The 16,682-nt window shown below is 41.2% G+C and overlaps 1 protein-coding gene across 3 annotated transcripts in view; it reads right to left on the bottom strand.

The window, feature by feature from the left end:
- SLC22A23 (solute carrier family 22 member 23) overlaps positions 1-16,682 on the bottom strand; it is a 111,753-nt gene that overhangs the window by 19,118 nt on the left and 75,953 nt on the right. For 2 of the 3 annotated variants that reach the window (XM_051799072.1, XM_051799070.1), the window contains exons 5-7: positions 13,292-13,419; positions 6,805-6,894; positions 1,410-1,512 (exon numbers count right to left, since the gene is read on the bottom strand). In XM_051799072.1, coding sequence (XP_051655032.1) covers positions 1,410-1,512; positions 6,805-6,894; positions 13,292-13,419 — 321 coding nt within the window. The remainder of the gene's footprint in view (positions 1-1,409; positions 1,513-6,804; positions 6,895-13,291; positions 13,420-16,682) is intronic. The other variant, XM_051799071.1, reaches the window with a different exon arrangement.

Raw genomic sequence — 16,682 nt, 5'->3', positions numbered from 1 at the left:
CCCTGCAAAAGGCTCCTCCACATAGTAAAATTCAGCACAACCCCATCTAACAGGAATAACAGAATTAAAATTAAATATTTTCTTTTCCGCCCCCTAAAAACAAACATGGAATCTATTTCCTCAGACACAGATCTGCTTCATGCTCTGCTTGGATGGCAAACAGCCTCTGTGTGCTAATGCCAGAAGTTATTTTTTGGGCTGCCTAGTTCCGGTTCAGGGAATTTCCAAATATGCAAAATTAATGAGGGTGAGGGAGAAGGGGAGAATTCCCCATGTAAACATTTTTCACAAATACAGTTAACACAGGCTATTAAATGTACCAGTGGAGCCTAACAGGAAAACACTGTTTCAGAGCAGAGGGGATCACTCACTGCTGGGTGGAAGAGAGACACAAAACTCGTAAGACTAGAGCTGGTTCTGCAACCAATAGTACTGGAGATTGACCCGTGAAGTCTTGGTGCTTCTGGGTGACTATTTGACCCCTCTGCCCCCTCTGGGTTATGACTGATCCATAAGCCTATTAACAGGAGTGAGGGCTGCAGAGTAGTGCCCTGAAGAGGTGAAGAAAATTACACAGGAGAGCTACATGCTTCTAAACCTGGGGGATTTCCACTCTTCTCCCTTCCCATCTCCCATTTGAAAAAAAATAATGAAAGAAATACAAATGGACATTTTACTATATAGAAAAATTAGAAAATCCACTGCTGGTGCCCTCCCAGAATTTGCAAGCCCATCTATTTCCTCTTTACAAGGTGGTCAGTTCTGGATAGAAAGTCTCAGAGCCTGTAACCTGCAAAACCCTCAGGTTGATGCTTGGTTTTGCCCTCATAAGCACATCCAAATGGAAGCCTTAGGACGAAAGCATCACATTGTGCAGTCTCCCACAGAACATTCTCCCTGCATGTCCCATACACTATTTGGGAGTGTTGAAGCACTTTGCAATCTGCCTTTGAAGACCTATCGAGGACAGCTGTTATACAAGGAAGGAGGCTTGTGTTTATTAGCAAGCAACATCTCCCTCTGCAACACAGCCCTGTCAGATGTAAACAACTTGAACCTGCGCTCCTGTGGCATTAAAGGTTTCAAAAATCCCATCCAGGATGCCAAGCAGTAGATGTCTGCATGCACGAGCACATACCAGCACGTGGCCACTCAAGACCACTGGTGATAGCAATGTACTTGCAGCATGGCACCTGAGAGGATGTGGTTTTGCTGCCTGAAACCGCCAATGAGCTCCTCCATGTTTGTTGTAAAAACAGTTCCCTGCAACAGCTGGTGTTCTTCCAGGATCGTTTATCAGAGACATTAGTGAAGGGTCCCACCCTCGAAGGAGCTCCCTCATCATTTCCCATTGCTGCTTCCAGTTGACTGACCACACAACTATTCAAACAGAAGGAGATCAAACTTACGAGTTCACACACAATACTACGATGTTTTTCCACAGGTTCCTTGTTCCCACCACTTTAACAATGCAGACTTTCTTCGGTCTCCTGGTGATTTCCTTTTCCAGCTCTGAAACAAACCAAACCAAAATTATCCTTTCACTGGGGAGAACGAGAAGATTTGTTTGTGAACTACAGATATTTTGAGGGAGGTGTTGGAGAGCAGGATAGTACTGATTACACTAATAGGAACTATAAAAATGCTGAACAGCCTGTCCAAAGTTCACCACAGTTCCTCCTGTTCTTTCAGGCTTCCCTTAACCTTCTTGAGGCGGAAGAACTACCTAAGAACTCCCTCACACTGCAAACCTTCTTCCAGTTAAACATGTATATGTAAAAGGGGAGCAGTACAGAGCTTGATTTCAGCAAGCATGACATCAAATTTCTTGAAAAACTTCAGGATTCTGTTAATTTTTAAACCCCTCCATAGGCAGAACTGCACTTGTGCAGCAAAAGCCCTGCTGCCTTTGTGCAATACACACCTGAAAAGCCATGGAAAGGACTGGAGTTCAAACTCATTTTTCATGGCATTCTTTTGAGGTTTGTTCAAATGCAGGTTTCAGAATAAAGTGGCTAGGACATTATGTCAGCTTATCCTCTTTCACCCCACTCCCTTTTCAAATATTTAAAATTGCTCTGATGGATGTCCTAAACATTAAGACATTTCCTTAAAGAAAAATCTTTGGGTATCAGCAGCTGTGGTGTCTTAGCACTTCAGAACTAAAGTCTCACCATGTTCTTAAAGTGCTGGGGCAGCTCCAAGCTAACTTTTCTATGCAGTGCTGTTAAGAACACACAAGTCTTGCAAATATTGCATCCGACACCCTTGTTGGCGTGGGACAATAACAAAGGACATTTTATTTCCCAAGTGTCATTAATTTAGAGCGTGAACACCTACCTAAGCATACCAAAGCAGCCTGTTTCCAAGCTACTGGATCAGTGCGACAGCAACAAGTTCAATAAAAACAGAAGAAGCTGTAGTTATAAGGAACCATCACAAAAACGATGCCTTTGAAGAGTGCAGACTAGGACTGCTTTTTTGCTGCTTTCTAGACTGACTCTGTTTAAAGGCAGCAGCGTGGCCCTGTTCTGAACGGTGCACGCGTTCCCTTCGTGCATACATAATTAGCACGGGTGTCCTCACTTGTCCACACTGGCCTGCTTTGACCTTTGCCTTACTCCACTGAATAGCAATTCCTTAAAGAGCTGCAAGACACAGGAAAATAAAAGCAAGCTGGGGCGGGAGGGGGATGGGGAGGGAATTCACCCGAATTTACAAACTAAAGAAAAAACAAGTTTGCCTGCTGTTATTTGAAAAGTGTATCATAAAAATAATAAATCAAACAAACACTATTTACATGCAAATACTTGAGCTATTCACTGCTCACAGGTCACTCCTGGCCTTCCCTCTAGAGCTACTACTGGGAATGCTTCCGACAAAAGCAGCAAAGGGTATTTTGTATTAATGACTGTACTTGAGCAGAATATTGCCATACTACTTCCCTTACTCTCTGATAATGGCTATTTCTCCCCAGAATCTATGCAGCATGAAGATCACAAAAGCAGAAAAACAGAGGTGGAGCAAAAGAAGAAATTGGTTAAATTAATATTTGTATTACAGAAGCCCTCAGCAGGCTCAGCAATGGATTGGTGTTATATTAAAAAAAAAAAAGCAATAAAGAAAGGTGGTACTTAATCTCAAAGAAAAAGGTCAAAATTATTTTTGTAGCAAGTTTCTGGAAAGGAGTAAGTGCAAATAAAATAATTCAGAACAACAGAAGCACTTAGATAAAACGCAGTTGTAAAGCCTATAACTGAGCCCAAGCTAAACCATCTACAGCAAAATAGTCAAAGCAAGCACTAGAAGAAGCACAAGGGTTTTGAAAAGCTGTTGGTGGCTGTTTACTATTTCATCTGAATGGCAACAAGGAAAATCACTACCCAAACAACACACAACACAGATTTCATGTGGACAATCTGGCCTATCAAACTAAAACATCTCATCCTCTGGCAGCATAAGATAGGCCCTAATGCCATATCCTTCAGATTTTCTTGAATTTTTTCATTTCGCAGAGCAATTTTAATTTTTTCTTACAGAAGAGAAAGCAGATTTCATTGTCAATATATGCTTTATTGAGCCACAACTTAAAAAAATTAAGAGAAGTACACTTAACTTGGTTACACTTCTCTTCGGAACCAGATATTATTTTGCCCTCCTCTCTTGCTCATACATTAGGGGTTCCCATAATCCATTAAATTCTTTGTTTATTATCACGCATCCTTCTCATGTGCACTCAGGCACTCAGTGCTTCTGAACTGATTCCTGTCAGTGTTTCGCACTGAATCGCTATTCTACCCCCAAGTAATGGCTAGCTGGTGGGTTATATGAACTGACAAACACCTCCTCGGCTTCAGCTGCAGCAAGGATCACACATGAGGGGAGTTTCACCCCTTCTCTATCCTGTCTTATGCAGCAGTCTTTCTTTAGCACACCCTTGCTTCTGCTCTGATGGGGGTCATACTCTGTGGATACCTTGCATCATTATAAGAAAATTCCTCAAAGGAGATTCCAGATGTAACAGCCTTAAAAGCATTAATGAAAAAAAAAAGGGGGGGGGGGAGGAAAAAAAAAAAGGGGAAAAAAAAGAAAAACAAAGGGAAAAAAAAAAAAAAGAAAAAAAGAATCTGCCACCCATCTTTACACCAAAGAATGCCTGACTTCTTACTAAAAGCCTCCTGGCTCTACCAGCTATTTATACCTCCATGTCTCTATGATATTTTTAAAACTCCAAATCTAAGTCACCTGTAAATGACCTTCTGTCTTTGGAGGGTGCCTGCTTACATGAAAGGACCTGCTCTGACTGACTGCGATGAGCATCAGGAGAGCGACAGCTCTTAGGCTGTCTGGACTTCATATGTCAACATTCAGATATTAAAAGAGAAGTCAAGCTGAAGCCTATTAGAGCTCCATGGAAGCAAACTATTGCTCTCTCAGGGCTAATACCAGAAAAACTCCCTCTACCTCCAGCTTATTGTTTGATTTTGCACTGAAGTCATCGGTTCAGAAGGAATTTGCATTAAGTGTTTCAGTTTTGAATTTACCATAAGGGAGAGTGCAGAAAATAAAAAATATTTTTACCCATTTACTCAGAGGCCCCAAGTAAGTTTTCCCATACTCCAGAGCCCACACACACTCTAGGCTTCCTATTCAAGGACTCGGTAGGAAAACTGTCAACAAGCTAACTCTTTATATCTCAATGGAAATTAAAACTATTCAATGGGAGACTTTGAAAGTCTAATGGGATGGGGAATCCTACCAGCTTCTAGCTCCCTACACTACTGAATTCTCATGGGATCCTCTGTGTTTCAGGAGCATGGCTTTCAAAATTAGAAAGTATCTTTAATGCCTTCAAATGAAGCCACACATCTCTGCATCACTTGGCATAAACAAAATAGACAAAAACCCAAATCAAGCAGCCGAAAAAGAATGTCCAAAATGACAAGTGTCCTGTGGCGATGTACTTCTGCTGGATTTTTCTGGCTGCTAAACGATACTGTCAGTAGCTCTTTGAACATGAAAAGAGCTATGGAAGCCCAGCACAGAGACTCAATCAATCCACAGAGCATGACAGCTCTGCAGCAGGAGGTAAACCAGTCAGAAACACAGAGCTGAAGCAATCTACTCTCAGGCAGACTGAGTTACAGGTACACAGGTTTATTTATACCTACCAGGACTTCTGTCTCCGTGAACTCCCTTTGTGCTTATTTACTTATTTATTTATTATCATGGAGGACTGGTAGTCTGAATCATTGCATTTTTGAAAAGCCTAATAATGAAGAAATACTGAAGGCTATCAAGTCACATACAGAAATTATGAGGTGGGTAAAATGCTGACTCATGGCAGACAATAAGGGATAGAAAAATAGAAATCATAAGCAGATAGTAGGACATTAGTGGCAGGGTGAATTGTCTTATTCTCAAAAGAAAAAAAAATAAATCTTGTTTAAAAACTTCAGGAGGGAGCCTGTCAAAAACCTTAGAAATGTACCAACAAGGTCTGCTGGTGACAAAGTGAGGCATTGCCTTACTACCAAAGGTAAGTACAGCACAGAAATGAGCCATTAGAGGGAACTAGGTGAAACTGAGACCTTGTGTTGCAAATGCAAGTGAAAGTGCATAATACAAAGTAAGATTCTCAGTCATTAAGGGGAAATGTTTCCCCAACATAAGCAAAGGCTATGTTGGACTTGATTATGTACTACTTGAACACTTGACACCAGTTTATTGAGACCATGAGGTATTTGTAATTCAGACAACGAAATGCTGGTACTCTCTTACAATTCTAGTCATCAATATTTGAGAAACTAAAGCTTTGGCAAGTCCCTTTATAAAAGGAGGGGAGATAGAGGAGAACTTCATCTCAGCAAAGGAATGGAGCTGCTGCCTTCTCACAAAGATTTAAGATAGGCACAGACAGGAGCAAATGGGAAGGGAAAAAAAGAATGAACACAGACAACTATAGTGGTATTTGAATTGAATGCTAAAATGCTGGAATGGCATTCTAACAAAAGCATTGCACATAAATACTAACAGCATTTAAAATTAATCTCATTTCATGAGAGTAACTGTGTAACTCTATGGCTATAACAGCTAAGGACTGATTGTAATAATTTATTTGAATCCTGTATTTCTAATTACATTCAAAAAAGTAAGAAAAAGCCAGACATAAGGGCGCCTTTGCAATCTTCAATTGCTCATATGCATTATGATATAGCACTCAGGTGATCACACATTAATTTCCCCCCCCCAGAATGCTCACTGCAGTCACCAAATGGGCAGGTAGTAATGACGTCTCTACCTTTCCCATTGAACATGTGCCTCTCAGCCTTATTATCCAAACCTCCCAGTGAGTACAAAAAACTCATAGATTTCCTCAGAGACAATCCTACAGTGCTGTCAGAATATACACGCATTTCATAAATAATAATGAAATAATCTCTACCACCTCGTAAGAGTAAAGGCAAAGATTATTCCTGTTTTGCAGGCAGGGAGACACAATACAGAGGATTTTTGTCCAGAATGAGAAAAATCATGCAGCAATACACCTTGTAGTTGCTGATATAAATGCTCCCAGCTTTCTGCAAATCAAGCCCCAGAATTACACACTAGAGACAGACACTGAAGAAATTGTGATTAGCAACAGGACTGAAAGGGCCTGATTCCAGGGAAATCTCCATCATCATACAAAAACATTCCTGTCAGACACAGAGAACAAGTACAGTTCTTAAGGAGGTATTTAGCTTCATTTCCCCAACACTATTCTCTTTCCTCCTGCAACCCTCTGCCTCATTCACTACACACCTTCCAAATTCTGCAACAAATGAGGAACAGACAACAGCTTCATTCCCACATCATCGTCCATCCTATGCACTGATTCGTCCATCCTATGCCCTGTGGAAAAAATAGGTCGTAATCATGTTATTAAAGGCTGTATCAACATGCCTTCATGCCAGGAGGCCAAGCAAGGGTTGCCCAGGCAACCTGACTTCTTCCATTTCCCAGGGTGTGACATGTAGACGTTTACGTTCTTCTAACATCACCAAAAAAAAAACCCAACAAAAAAAAAAAAATCAAAAAAACCCCCATAACACAAAGAGCACCTCAAATGTCATTGTGGGGAGCTGTGTCTGAGCCATCAGGAGGTTTCAGGTACCCACACGTGCATTGCTGCTCTTTGCTGCCAGAGCTATGGAGGAAACCTCAGCAGGCAGAGCAAGCAAGTTGGGTAGGATGGAGGGGTGAAGCACATTTTTGAGGAGTGGATTTCACAAGAGAAGAGGGCGAGACTGAATCCTTGGGTTTGACAGCTTGTTCTAGAAAGAGGGGGAAGCATATGATCATAGTTCCTTTGGTCTCCATTGTTGTCTTTGCCTCTCTAAGTTCCCTCCAACTATCTTTAATCTTTGCTCCCACAACTTGTTTAAGTCTCTTATTTCCTCTCTTCTCTGTCCACTGGTCCCTTCTTATTGCTCTTCACCCCTACTTGGTTCCTGAGGTCTCCTCTCCTACCCTTCACATCCACATCCGGACACACCTACCCTCATTTTCTCCATCATCTCCCCTCCCTGTGCCTGTGGGCTGGGGAAGTGCCAGCAGCACCAGGGCTTGTTGCCTGCCCTCTGCACATGACTCCAGCTCCTCTGGGAGGATATGTAGTACCGTGGACAAAGACCCAGAGTGCCAGCCTGGCACAAATCAACAGGATGGAGTGTGGCCAGTGAGACTCTGCAGAGAACTCAACTAGTGAGAAAGAGTAATTCAAGCCTAAACAGAGGTTGACAACCCCCTCTTTTTCTTTTTCTTTAAATTTTCCTGCATATTTGGCTTTTCCCAGTGGCATTGAAAGGTACATTCACAGTAGAGTACACCCTTTTTCCTCTGTCCCCTCTGAAACCTGCTGCTGTCAGATATGACTACCACCCCTGCCAGGGATATAGTCATGGGCTCTCCTCTTTCATTCCTGTAGAGCTAGTCAGAAGAAGAGGACTTAATGGACCAGTTTTATCCTTGTTAATCACTATCATGTACAGCACATCCTGAAAGAGTTGCACAGGTTTCATCAGTCCCTACAACAGGGGCCCATAAGGAGAAACCCAGACCCTCCTGAAAGCTGATTAAACATACAAGTGGGCAACAGAAATCACTGGCTATTTTTTTTTTATTTGGTTGGGGTTTTTTTTAAATTTTGAGATGGATATCTCTGTGGCTGACCCAAAGCCTTTTTTAAGATGTCTTTTTTAAGTCCTTTTTAATGTCTGCCTTCAAGCACCATCTTGAACTCTTTTAACTACACTTCCCACATTTAGCTGGCCACTCCTTGGGAGTTGCACGGGGTATTTAAAAGTTTGGCACCATTAAACACCCAAGAAACAGGATCTGGTAAAGGAACACATCTGTCAGGTTTGTACACAGTAGTATCACACAGAGTTACCTGTATTATGGGGCCAGGAAACTTGCTTTCTTTATCTAGCTAATACCCTCTTCATCCATTACAAGCTTTAAAACAGTAGTGTAGTTATAGGTATGATGGTCTAAGGATATGAGTAAAGCTTTACAGGGAAAGAGACTGACTTTCAGACATAAGGCTTTTTCACCCTTCCCTCTGCTATTTACCCAGTGGAAAAAGCAGTGAAAAAAATTACATAGATCCAAGACTCATGCTTAGGAAAAAAAAAAAAATACAGCAAAGCAAAACAGAAAAACAGCTTATGTACAAAAGAAAAGTCATGGCAGCTTGTTGCTCAGTAGCAAGAAAAGTGAAAGATAATTTGATTTTTTTTCTTCAGAGGCAAAGCCCCTGAAAACCACAGCTTTCCTAACTGCAATCCACACATGTACACATACAGAGTACTCGTCACCACTGTATCCCTTCATCCTCTCCATGTTATGTCCTACATGGTAAAGTATTGGTATCTATTTGGAACACTTGATCTTTCCTGGTCACCTTTTCTGATTACATCAATATTATTTCTGTAAGCTTAGAAAGGAACAGCTACAAGTTATCTGTCCACAGGAGCACTCTGGTTTGTGTTTTCGTCTAGAGATTAGCAAAAAGGGAGCTTTGTTTCTTAGCCTGGTCAAGCAGTTATTTTTATGTTAAGGAACATCCGAAATGTCTCCCACCATAGGGGAAGCCAAAGAGAATCGCACAGGGGTGGGTTTCCATGGAAGCACCAAGTTTGACACTCAGGTAACTGATGATACAGTGTCTCAAGTGGTGCACTTCCCAGCACACCCAGACACTGCAGGGCTGGGTGCTGGTGCAGCCAAGACCAGCCTGCAGCACATGACCTGTTCCAGGCAACAAACAGACCCTCCACCTCCACACGAAGGAAAAGAATGCATCCTATAAAAATGATGAAAGCCATCTAAAGTATAACACACCTTTAAAAGGTGTAAGGACAGTTGGTGCTTTGGGATTTCCAATTCCCTTAAATACTCTTTTCTCCTGTTTGTTAAACAGATCTCCATACTTCCTTAGCATTTATTTCACTTAAGTCAAAATGACTCTCCTGCAGCTGTACTGAAATGTACGTTTGTTTCTTGTTCCACAGGGAAGAGAAGGTGAAGTTTCTGGACCAATTGGTATTAAAAAGACTGTACTGAATTAATATTATCAAAATGTTTCATATTTTCCTGATTGAAGTTGACTTTTTTGGATAATGTTTTGAAATATTTTTCCACAAAATACAATAAGTCTGTTTTAAAAATAATATTTCAATACGCAGTTGAATAAAAATAATTTCCTTGATGCAAAAATGAATTTTAACTTTTATTTCTAAAAGAAGACGAATTGTTAAGCCAACTGATGAAATTTTAAGACTCAAAACATATTAGGGATGATTTAACCATGTCTAATTAACACACCTAGATTTCTTGACCATTAAAGAAAAAAACCACAACCACAAAAACCCAGAGATCTCTTTGCAAAGGCAAATTATTCCTGCTCAAAATCACAAAGTATATCAATCACTCAAAAATAAAGCCACTTAAAGATGCTGAGGAATCAGTTCCCCTTGTGCAACCAACATCACCCCAGGGACAGGCCACCGAAGATAAGGGCAATGTTACTCTACAACACTTCAGACTCCTATCAGTGTCCCTTCTTTCACCTAGTTTCCCATGTAAGCACAGTCCCATACTATCTTACTGGTTGAGCATTGCCCATCAGCTGCCTACCCTCATTTTCTCCAGGTAGAGGCTGTTTCTGTAGCTGCCAGATCTTTCAACTGCAGCTGGACCACTGTCTGGACATTTAGTTGTTCTCTTTAGAGACATCTCCCACAAGAGCACTGGAAAACCACTCCCACCCTATCAAAACCAGCAGATAAATTTTGCTTCCTTTTTTTCCCACCCAACATGTAGATGGCCACTCCCCAAGAAGAAGCAGGCCCTACAGTGGCACTCTCCACTATGGGCAGTACAGTCAAATGGACAAGTAAAAGCTTTCAGTAGGCAAAGGGAATTATGTGATTCTTCAGAAAGGAAAATCAGCGTGCTCACTGCTCGGAGAGCAATTCAAAATTAAATTTTCTTCCATCCCAGAAATACGTTACCCTCTAGAATGCTGCTTCTTTTTATTATGGAACTCATATCAACTGCCAAAATAGGTACATATGAAACTGGAACTCCTGTAATGATCTGTTATATTGGATACACTAATTTGACCGATATGTATGAGTAAAATTACAGTGGTGTTTTCTGCTGGAAGGGACTACAAGTGAGCTGTTTATCATTTAAACATATTGGGAGTAATTCAATCACAGGAGGTGGTTACAACAATGAAATGAGGAATAATAAACAGGAACACAATGGCCTCTAACTAGAGCAAAACAGTTTCCAGCCCTTTCAGATGGAAAACAAAGAATAAAACAAATCACAAACAAAACCCTCTCCACACAGACAGGAAAGCTCAACAATGGAGTCAAGGGAAAATAGGGGATATCTGCATCAGGCTCAATGGCATCCTTTCTCCCAGACAAATACCAGCTTTTTACCCATTCCCCGCTATAGCAACTATGGGTATGTGACTATAACACACAAAAGCAGAGAAATGCTTTCTTCTGGTTACTGACCCACTGCAGGACACATGGCCTGTGGTTTGATCACATTCTTAATTCAGGATTTCTACTTTTCTCCTGTCCTCACTCAGACCATCAACACTCCCATGCAACCAGAATGAGAGAGAAGGTCTTTCCTTCAACAGCTTGTAGTTAATCTTACTTCATCCTTTTGATACTGCTCCTCTCTTACTCTCCCCCTACAGCAATGCAGCATCCCTCCAGAGCTGGGTCAAGAAAGCCTTAAAGTGTGGGGCTGCAGAAAAGAGTTTAAAGAAAAAAGTGAGGAAAGAAATAATAAAAAAACACCAACAACATCCCCAACAAACCCATCATCAACAAGGAGGCAGAAATGACCATGTTCTGAACAATTTATAGTTTGCAAAAGTCATTGTACTGACAACTGCTATATCTAAATGTATTTGCAGTCAAGAGAATCCACAGTATCGAGATGTGAAATAATGCTCTGTTTTTCACATGAAAGGGAGTCCCTCCCTTAAGCAGGAGTATACTCCTACCATGAAACTGCTGATAGGAGTAAATCAGTCACAAATAATAGCCATAAAACCATTTTGACACTTAGCATTCCTCCATGGGCAATAACTTTATACATGGCTTAAATAAATCCCTCTAGACACAGTTGCCTCTTTATTATTTTCCTTAAAGCAAACTTAGGTAATTAGTTTATTCTTTCCCCTAAAATATATTTTATTTCATCTGCAAAATCAAGAAGCTGACTGAGAAAAGTCAAACTTAGGAGCTGGGAAACTCCAAGTCAAATTTTGAGATATTTTGTAGCCTCACAGATAGGTTTTCTCAAGATCCATCATTTACTGTGAGGAAGATCTGCAAAAAGGAGATGGGGGGGATGCAGATCACCAGGTTAATGGCTGTTCACATATCCCTATGCTTTTCAGAACTTTGCCAGAAAAACAGCATTTCCATTGCAAAGGCATGTTGTGTGATGCAAATCCAGGAACTGTAACCCCAGACACACAATTACATGCAAGCAAGCTAATTACTCCCAGTGTGCACCAAAAATCACACCAATGATTATGGTGGTATGTATACCACAGTCCCTAACCAGGCTTTCTCACTGCTCACTGATAGAGACTGTTTTATTCATTAGACACTGATAATGGTCTTTTTCTATCCTGGATGAAGTCTGTCTCAGTGCTGACTGATGCCTTTAACAGTGAGTGACTGAAGCTACAGTTACCCCAGAGATCTCTGACAGCAAGTATCAGACAAGCGCAGAAGCATCACTTCTGGGCGAGGTCTCCCTGCAGCTCCTGGGATCAGAGGAGGTAGGGTTTGAAAAAAATTGGAAAACAAGATATATTTTCACTGTTCTCTGACTAGTGCATAGTCTGACACAGATTGCAAGTGACAATGCAAAATGGGTGTTTATGGGCAGAGTCAGGCTTGTGACAAGGAGGGGGTGGGAGCCTGCATCGTATCTGACAGGTGCACTGGTGAGATGAAGATCCAGAAACTCTTTATCTTGGTTGTAATTAGAGACACACACACACACACACAGAGACAGAAGTCTCTTCTGCAAAGCACCCTGCAAGATAGGATCTTGGCTATTTCAGTGACAATTCTGGTGATGAGAGGAGCCAGCTCTTTCCAAAAGCACCAGAAAACCAAGAAATAGGTAATTTAGACTCTCAAGCAAAAACTGCACTCTAGTGCTGCCACTTGCAGCAACTCCCCATCCCTAAAGCAGCATCACTCAGATGATGCAGGAGAGGAAAGCAAAACAGCTACTGGAGCAAAGCTTTAAAGAGAAACTGTGGTTTAAGTTTCCCATGGGGCTGGCACATAGGGGGTTTGAGTGCTGCTGCTTCTCCAAACTAAAAAAGTAAATGTTGGCTGATGGGCAGGATCCCAGCAAGCAGCTTCCTTATAACACAGTTTCCAGAGGCACACAGAGCTGAAGGCGCACTCTTGTAGCCGTGGTAAAATTCTTCAAGAGATGTCTCTAAAGACATACGGCACTGCAAGACAAGACTATAATTACTAGGATTGTTCAACAGGCCAAGTAGTTTTAAACACAGTGCTGGAGTTCGGAATGGATTTTCAAGAAAAGCAAAATGAATGAACGAACGAATGAATGAATGGGATGATTTTACAGGCAATAAATGGATAATTTAATTCCGGGCAGCAATGCCACGTGCAGCCTTTACAGAAAAGCTGGGGGATTTGCAGTTTTCTCTCCTACTCACCGGGCACTACTCCTTTGATGTCGCTTTCTGTGTTCATCCTGTTCTTATGTGTGAACTCAAGGATCAGTTCCTTGGATGCTTCAAATTGTTGTGTAGCCATCAACCACCGAAGGGACTCTGGGAAAATACTTTGAAGACAGAAAACAGGTTATGATTTCTTCCAAGTTTCTATCAGAGGATGAACTGATAGAGTTTTAGCCGCTCATTTAACCACTCAGGAACTATGTAATTATTTCAACATGCAGAAGAATCACTCATGAAATAAAAAAAGAGGGAAAACCAATTCAGAATGTGCAAATTAATGACAGTTTCTTTTACTTTGCTTCACAAATGATAGAGGAACTGTCCTATCCCATGGAAATAGGACAAATTAGAATTTTATAACATATTCCAGGTGCTCTGTCCATTAATATAATTTTGAAAAAACTGGGAGGAGGAGGCAGTGCTGTCTGCAATAGACATTTGCTGCCAAGAAGAGAATGAATGAGATGCGCAGTTAACACATGGTAATTCAGACCAAAGAAGGAAAATAGCTAACAGAAGTAATTTGGGTTCTCTTCTAAAGACAGAGAAAGAGAAGAATTACTCCTTAGGATTATATTGCAACATATTTTCTCAGGTTTTAAATATGTTAAAAACCTTCTCCCATATATGCAGTCATTCTTTATACAGGTCAGTATCGTTTGTGTTCCAGACAATATTTAGTTGTTGTTTTAAAAGCTTCCCTTAGTAAAGACAATATTGTGTTAGTTGAGTTGCCTTAAAAATATATACACACACACAGTTAAAAAAGTTTTTCTGTCCAGTTGTTTCCTTCAAGTGCTGATGTTTACCAGATTCATGAGCTTAACTGATCATTCTTCCTTTTTTATTTTTCAGATGAGTTTATTTTAATACAAAACCAAAAGAAACATGTAGATCTTAGAAGAAAAAACCAAAATCTCCCGTACTTCTATAGATATGAAAACTTTCAGATCTCACTCCAAGTATATTTTTCTCTCATGTTAAGGCTTCACTTTCACTGCTCTTTCAAAAGACCTTACTAAGAACAATTTAACAACTACTTTTAACTTCAAACATATAACAAACCTCAAATTCTCTTTACAAAGCACTGATCTTTGCTGTGGATGCAGCTCAGTTCTTATACTTCCAAGCAGTCAATTGCACCATCTCTTAGGCTGATACAATTTGGAAGACCCCTTAGCAAAACCTCCAAATGAGACAGAGAAAGTATTAAGTAATTTTTTGAAAAAGAAGTAGAAAGGAGAGAAGTCAGGCAGACTGCAGTCTAAATGATAACAGTCAATAAAAATATTGATGACAGCCATTCAGCTTGACAGCTTATTTACTACCTCCCTACTACTATTGTGCTGCACAGATGCTTTGGCATATCCTCCTGCAGTAAGTCTTGTATAGCAAAAGCATTTTTTGAAATACTAAAAACCTTTTGAATGCAAAATCTCTGCATGCTTGGTTCTGGAGAGGAGACAGTCTCAGACACTAGGCTAAAAGTTTCAGATTTTGAACAGTCTGCTTAAAGGTCCCAAACAACTCCTATAATGACCACCAGCATCTACGAAAAGAAAGGGAGCCACAGGGATGGGCATTGCACAGTGGGGAAAAACGCTGTCTCTATCTTCCAGCTCCTGCAGTTTTCTCAAACTGGAAGTGCTAAAGCCTCACATCTTTCAGCTACTCCATCATTAAGTGTGAGCAGTGGGAGGTTCATTAAGGATCTTTAAAAACTTGTGTGCTGCCTTGAGCCCAGGTTACCAGGCACAGCAAGGGGAAGTGCTGGCTGCCCCATCTCTGTGCAAGCACCTGAGCTCATCTGTGGGGCATGGATCCTGCAGCCAAGCATCATCTGTATGCACCTGCTGTTGCATCTTCTGTTGCTGTACCAAGTACCATCACAAACTCAAAAGCTAAAAAAAAGAAGAGAAACCACAAACCAAATCCCTTGGTCCCAGTGGACTTCTGCACAGAAATCTGTTCACCACCCCATGCTTTATCACCTGGCATTAAATACTAATTGAATGAAGCTGAGACAGGTTACTGCTGAGGGTGGGCAGCTGCCCAGATCAGCAGGCTGAGCTGACTGTGTGATACACTAAGTCTGGTTGCACCCAATGAACTCTCATGGCCAGACTAGAAGACTGGTCACGTTCAATAGCTCTCATGGCCAGGTACAGAAGTGTCATTTATTGAGCAACAGAAATGCAGCTTCTTGGGTTGCTGGTGGTAAGTACACTGTCTGCAGAAGCATACATGAATACTTAAAATATGAATAATACAGCCAACAATAAACATATTAAATTGTAAGATGACTAAGTAGTGCTAAAACTATGATCACAAACACAAGCTTGCTTTTTGAATTTCCTGAAGAAGCACTTGGTATTGCTGAGTGTTCGATTCTTACACAACAGGCAATGAGAGAAAAGATAGGTACAGCCCATTGACCATCCCAGGATACAAAGATGGAGTCTCCTCTGACCTCCATCCTCAGTTAAGCTATATTTATATTGTTTTCTTTCAGGGAAGGGAAAAGGTAAAGCTACAGCTAATGTCATTTCATGTTTAGGTTGGTGTTCGAGTGACTTTAATCATTAGCCTATGTGGAGGTGTGAAATGTAATATGTATTTTTGAGCTGATGTAGCAAAGTTCAGCTTTTGGTCACCTTTTGGGTCATTCCTTTGGCTTACAGTTCCCGTTAGCTGCATTGTTTAAACACCTCTGTGCCACTCCATCCTTTGCTTCATGTCTCCCTTCGAGTGGTACACCAAGCTCCCTCAGTGTTCCTGCCCCTAAGGTGTGCAGACAGTTTGTCCTTGGTGAACACTATAGCCAATGCATGCATTTCTTCCTGCTGAACTTTGTTTTTCAGTATTTTCCCCACATAGCTGGTTGATAGTCTGCTACCTCCACCATCAGTGAGGAAAGGGCCATGCTTTTACAGTCAGAGAAAAGAACATAGAGTGAGTACGGGGAGAGAGGAGAGGGGAATGAGTGGAAGGGACACTGGGGAAAGAAAGATCTCAAGTCCAAGAAATCCTAACAGAAGAAGAACCCTTGACAGACAAGAACTAGGAAGGTACCACGTGTAGCTGGAAGGAAAACTGTGATCCTGTGCAGATGGGTGGAAAATGGATGACCATGAAAAGGGTGTAATGTGTCAATTAGGGGTCTGCCCCAAGGCAGTAAGCCCAGTTCGTCCAACTTTGTGTCTTGGTGAGAGTAAATCCTATCTATCAGCACTAGAAAAGAACTGGCCACCTTTTCCCAGTTCTTCACTTTAGAGTGAAGCAGGAGTTTATTTCAAGCTATTGATACCTTTGCTGACATTCATGGCATCATCCTGTCTGGAGCTTCCTGCTCTAAGCAAGAGAAAAT

This window comes from Manacus candei, unplaced genomic scaffold (genome assembly GCF_025592945.1).
Source record: "Manacus candei isolate 608988 ecotype Guabito, Panama unplaced genomic scaffold, ASM2559294v1 h1tg000049l, whole genome shotgun sequence".
NCBI lineage: Eukaryota > Metazoa > Chordata > Aves > Passeriformes > Pipridae > Manacus > Manacus candei.
This window is presented reverse-complemented; position numbering and strand designations above follow the sequence as displayed.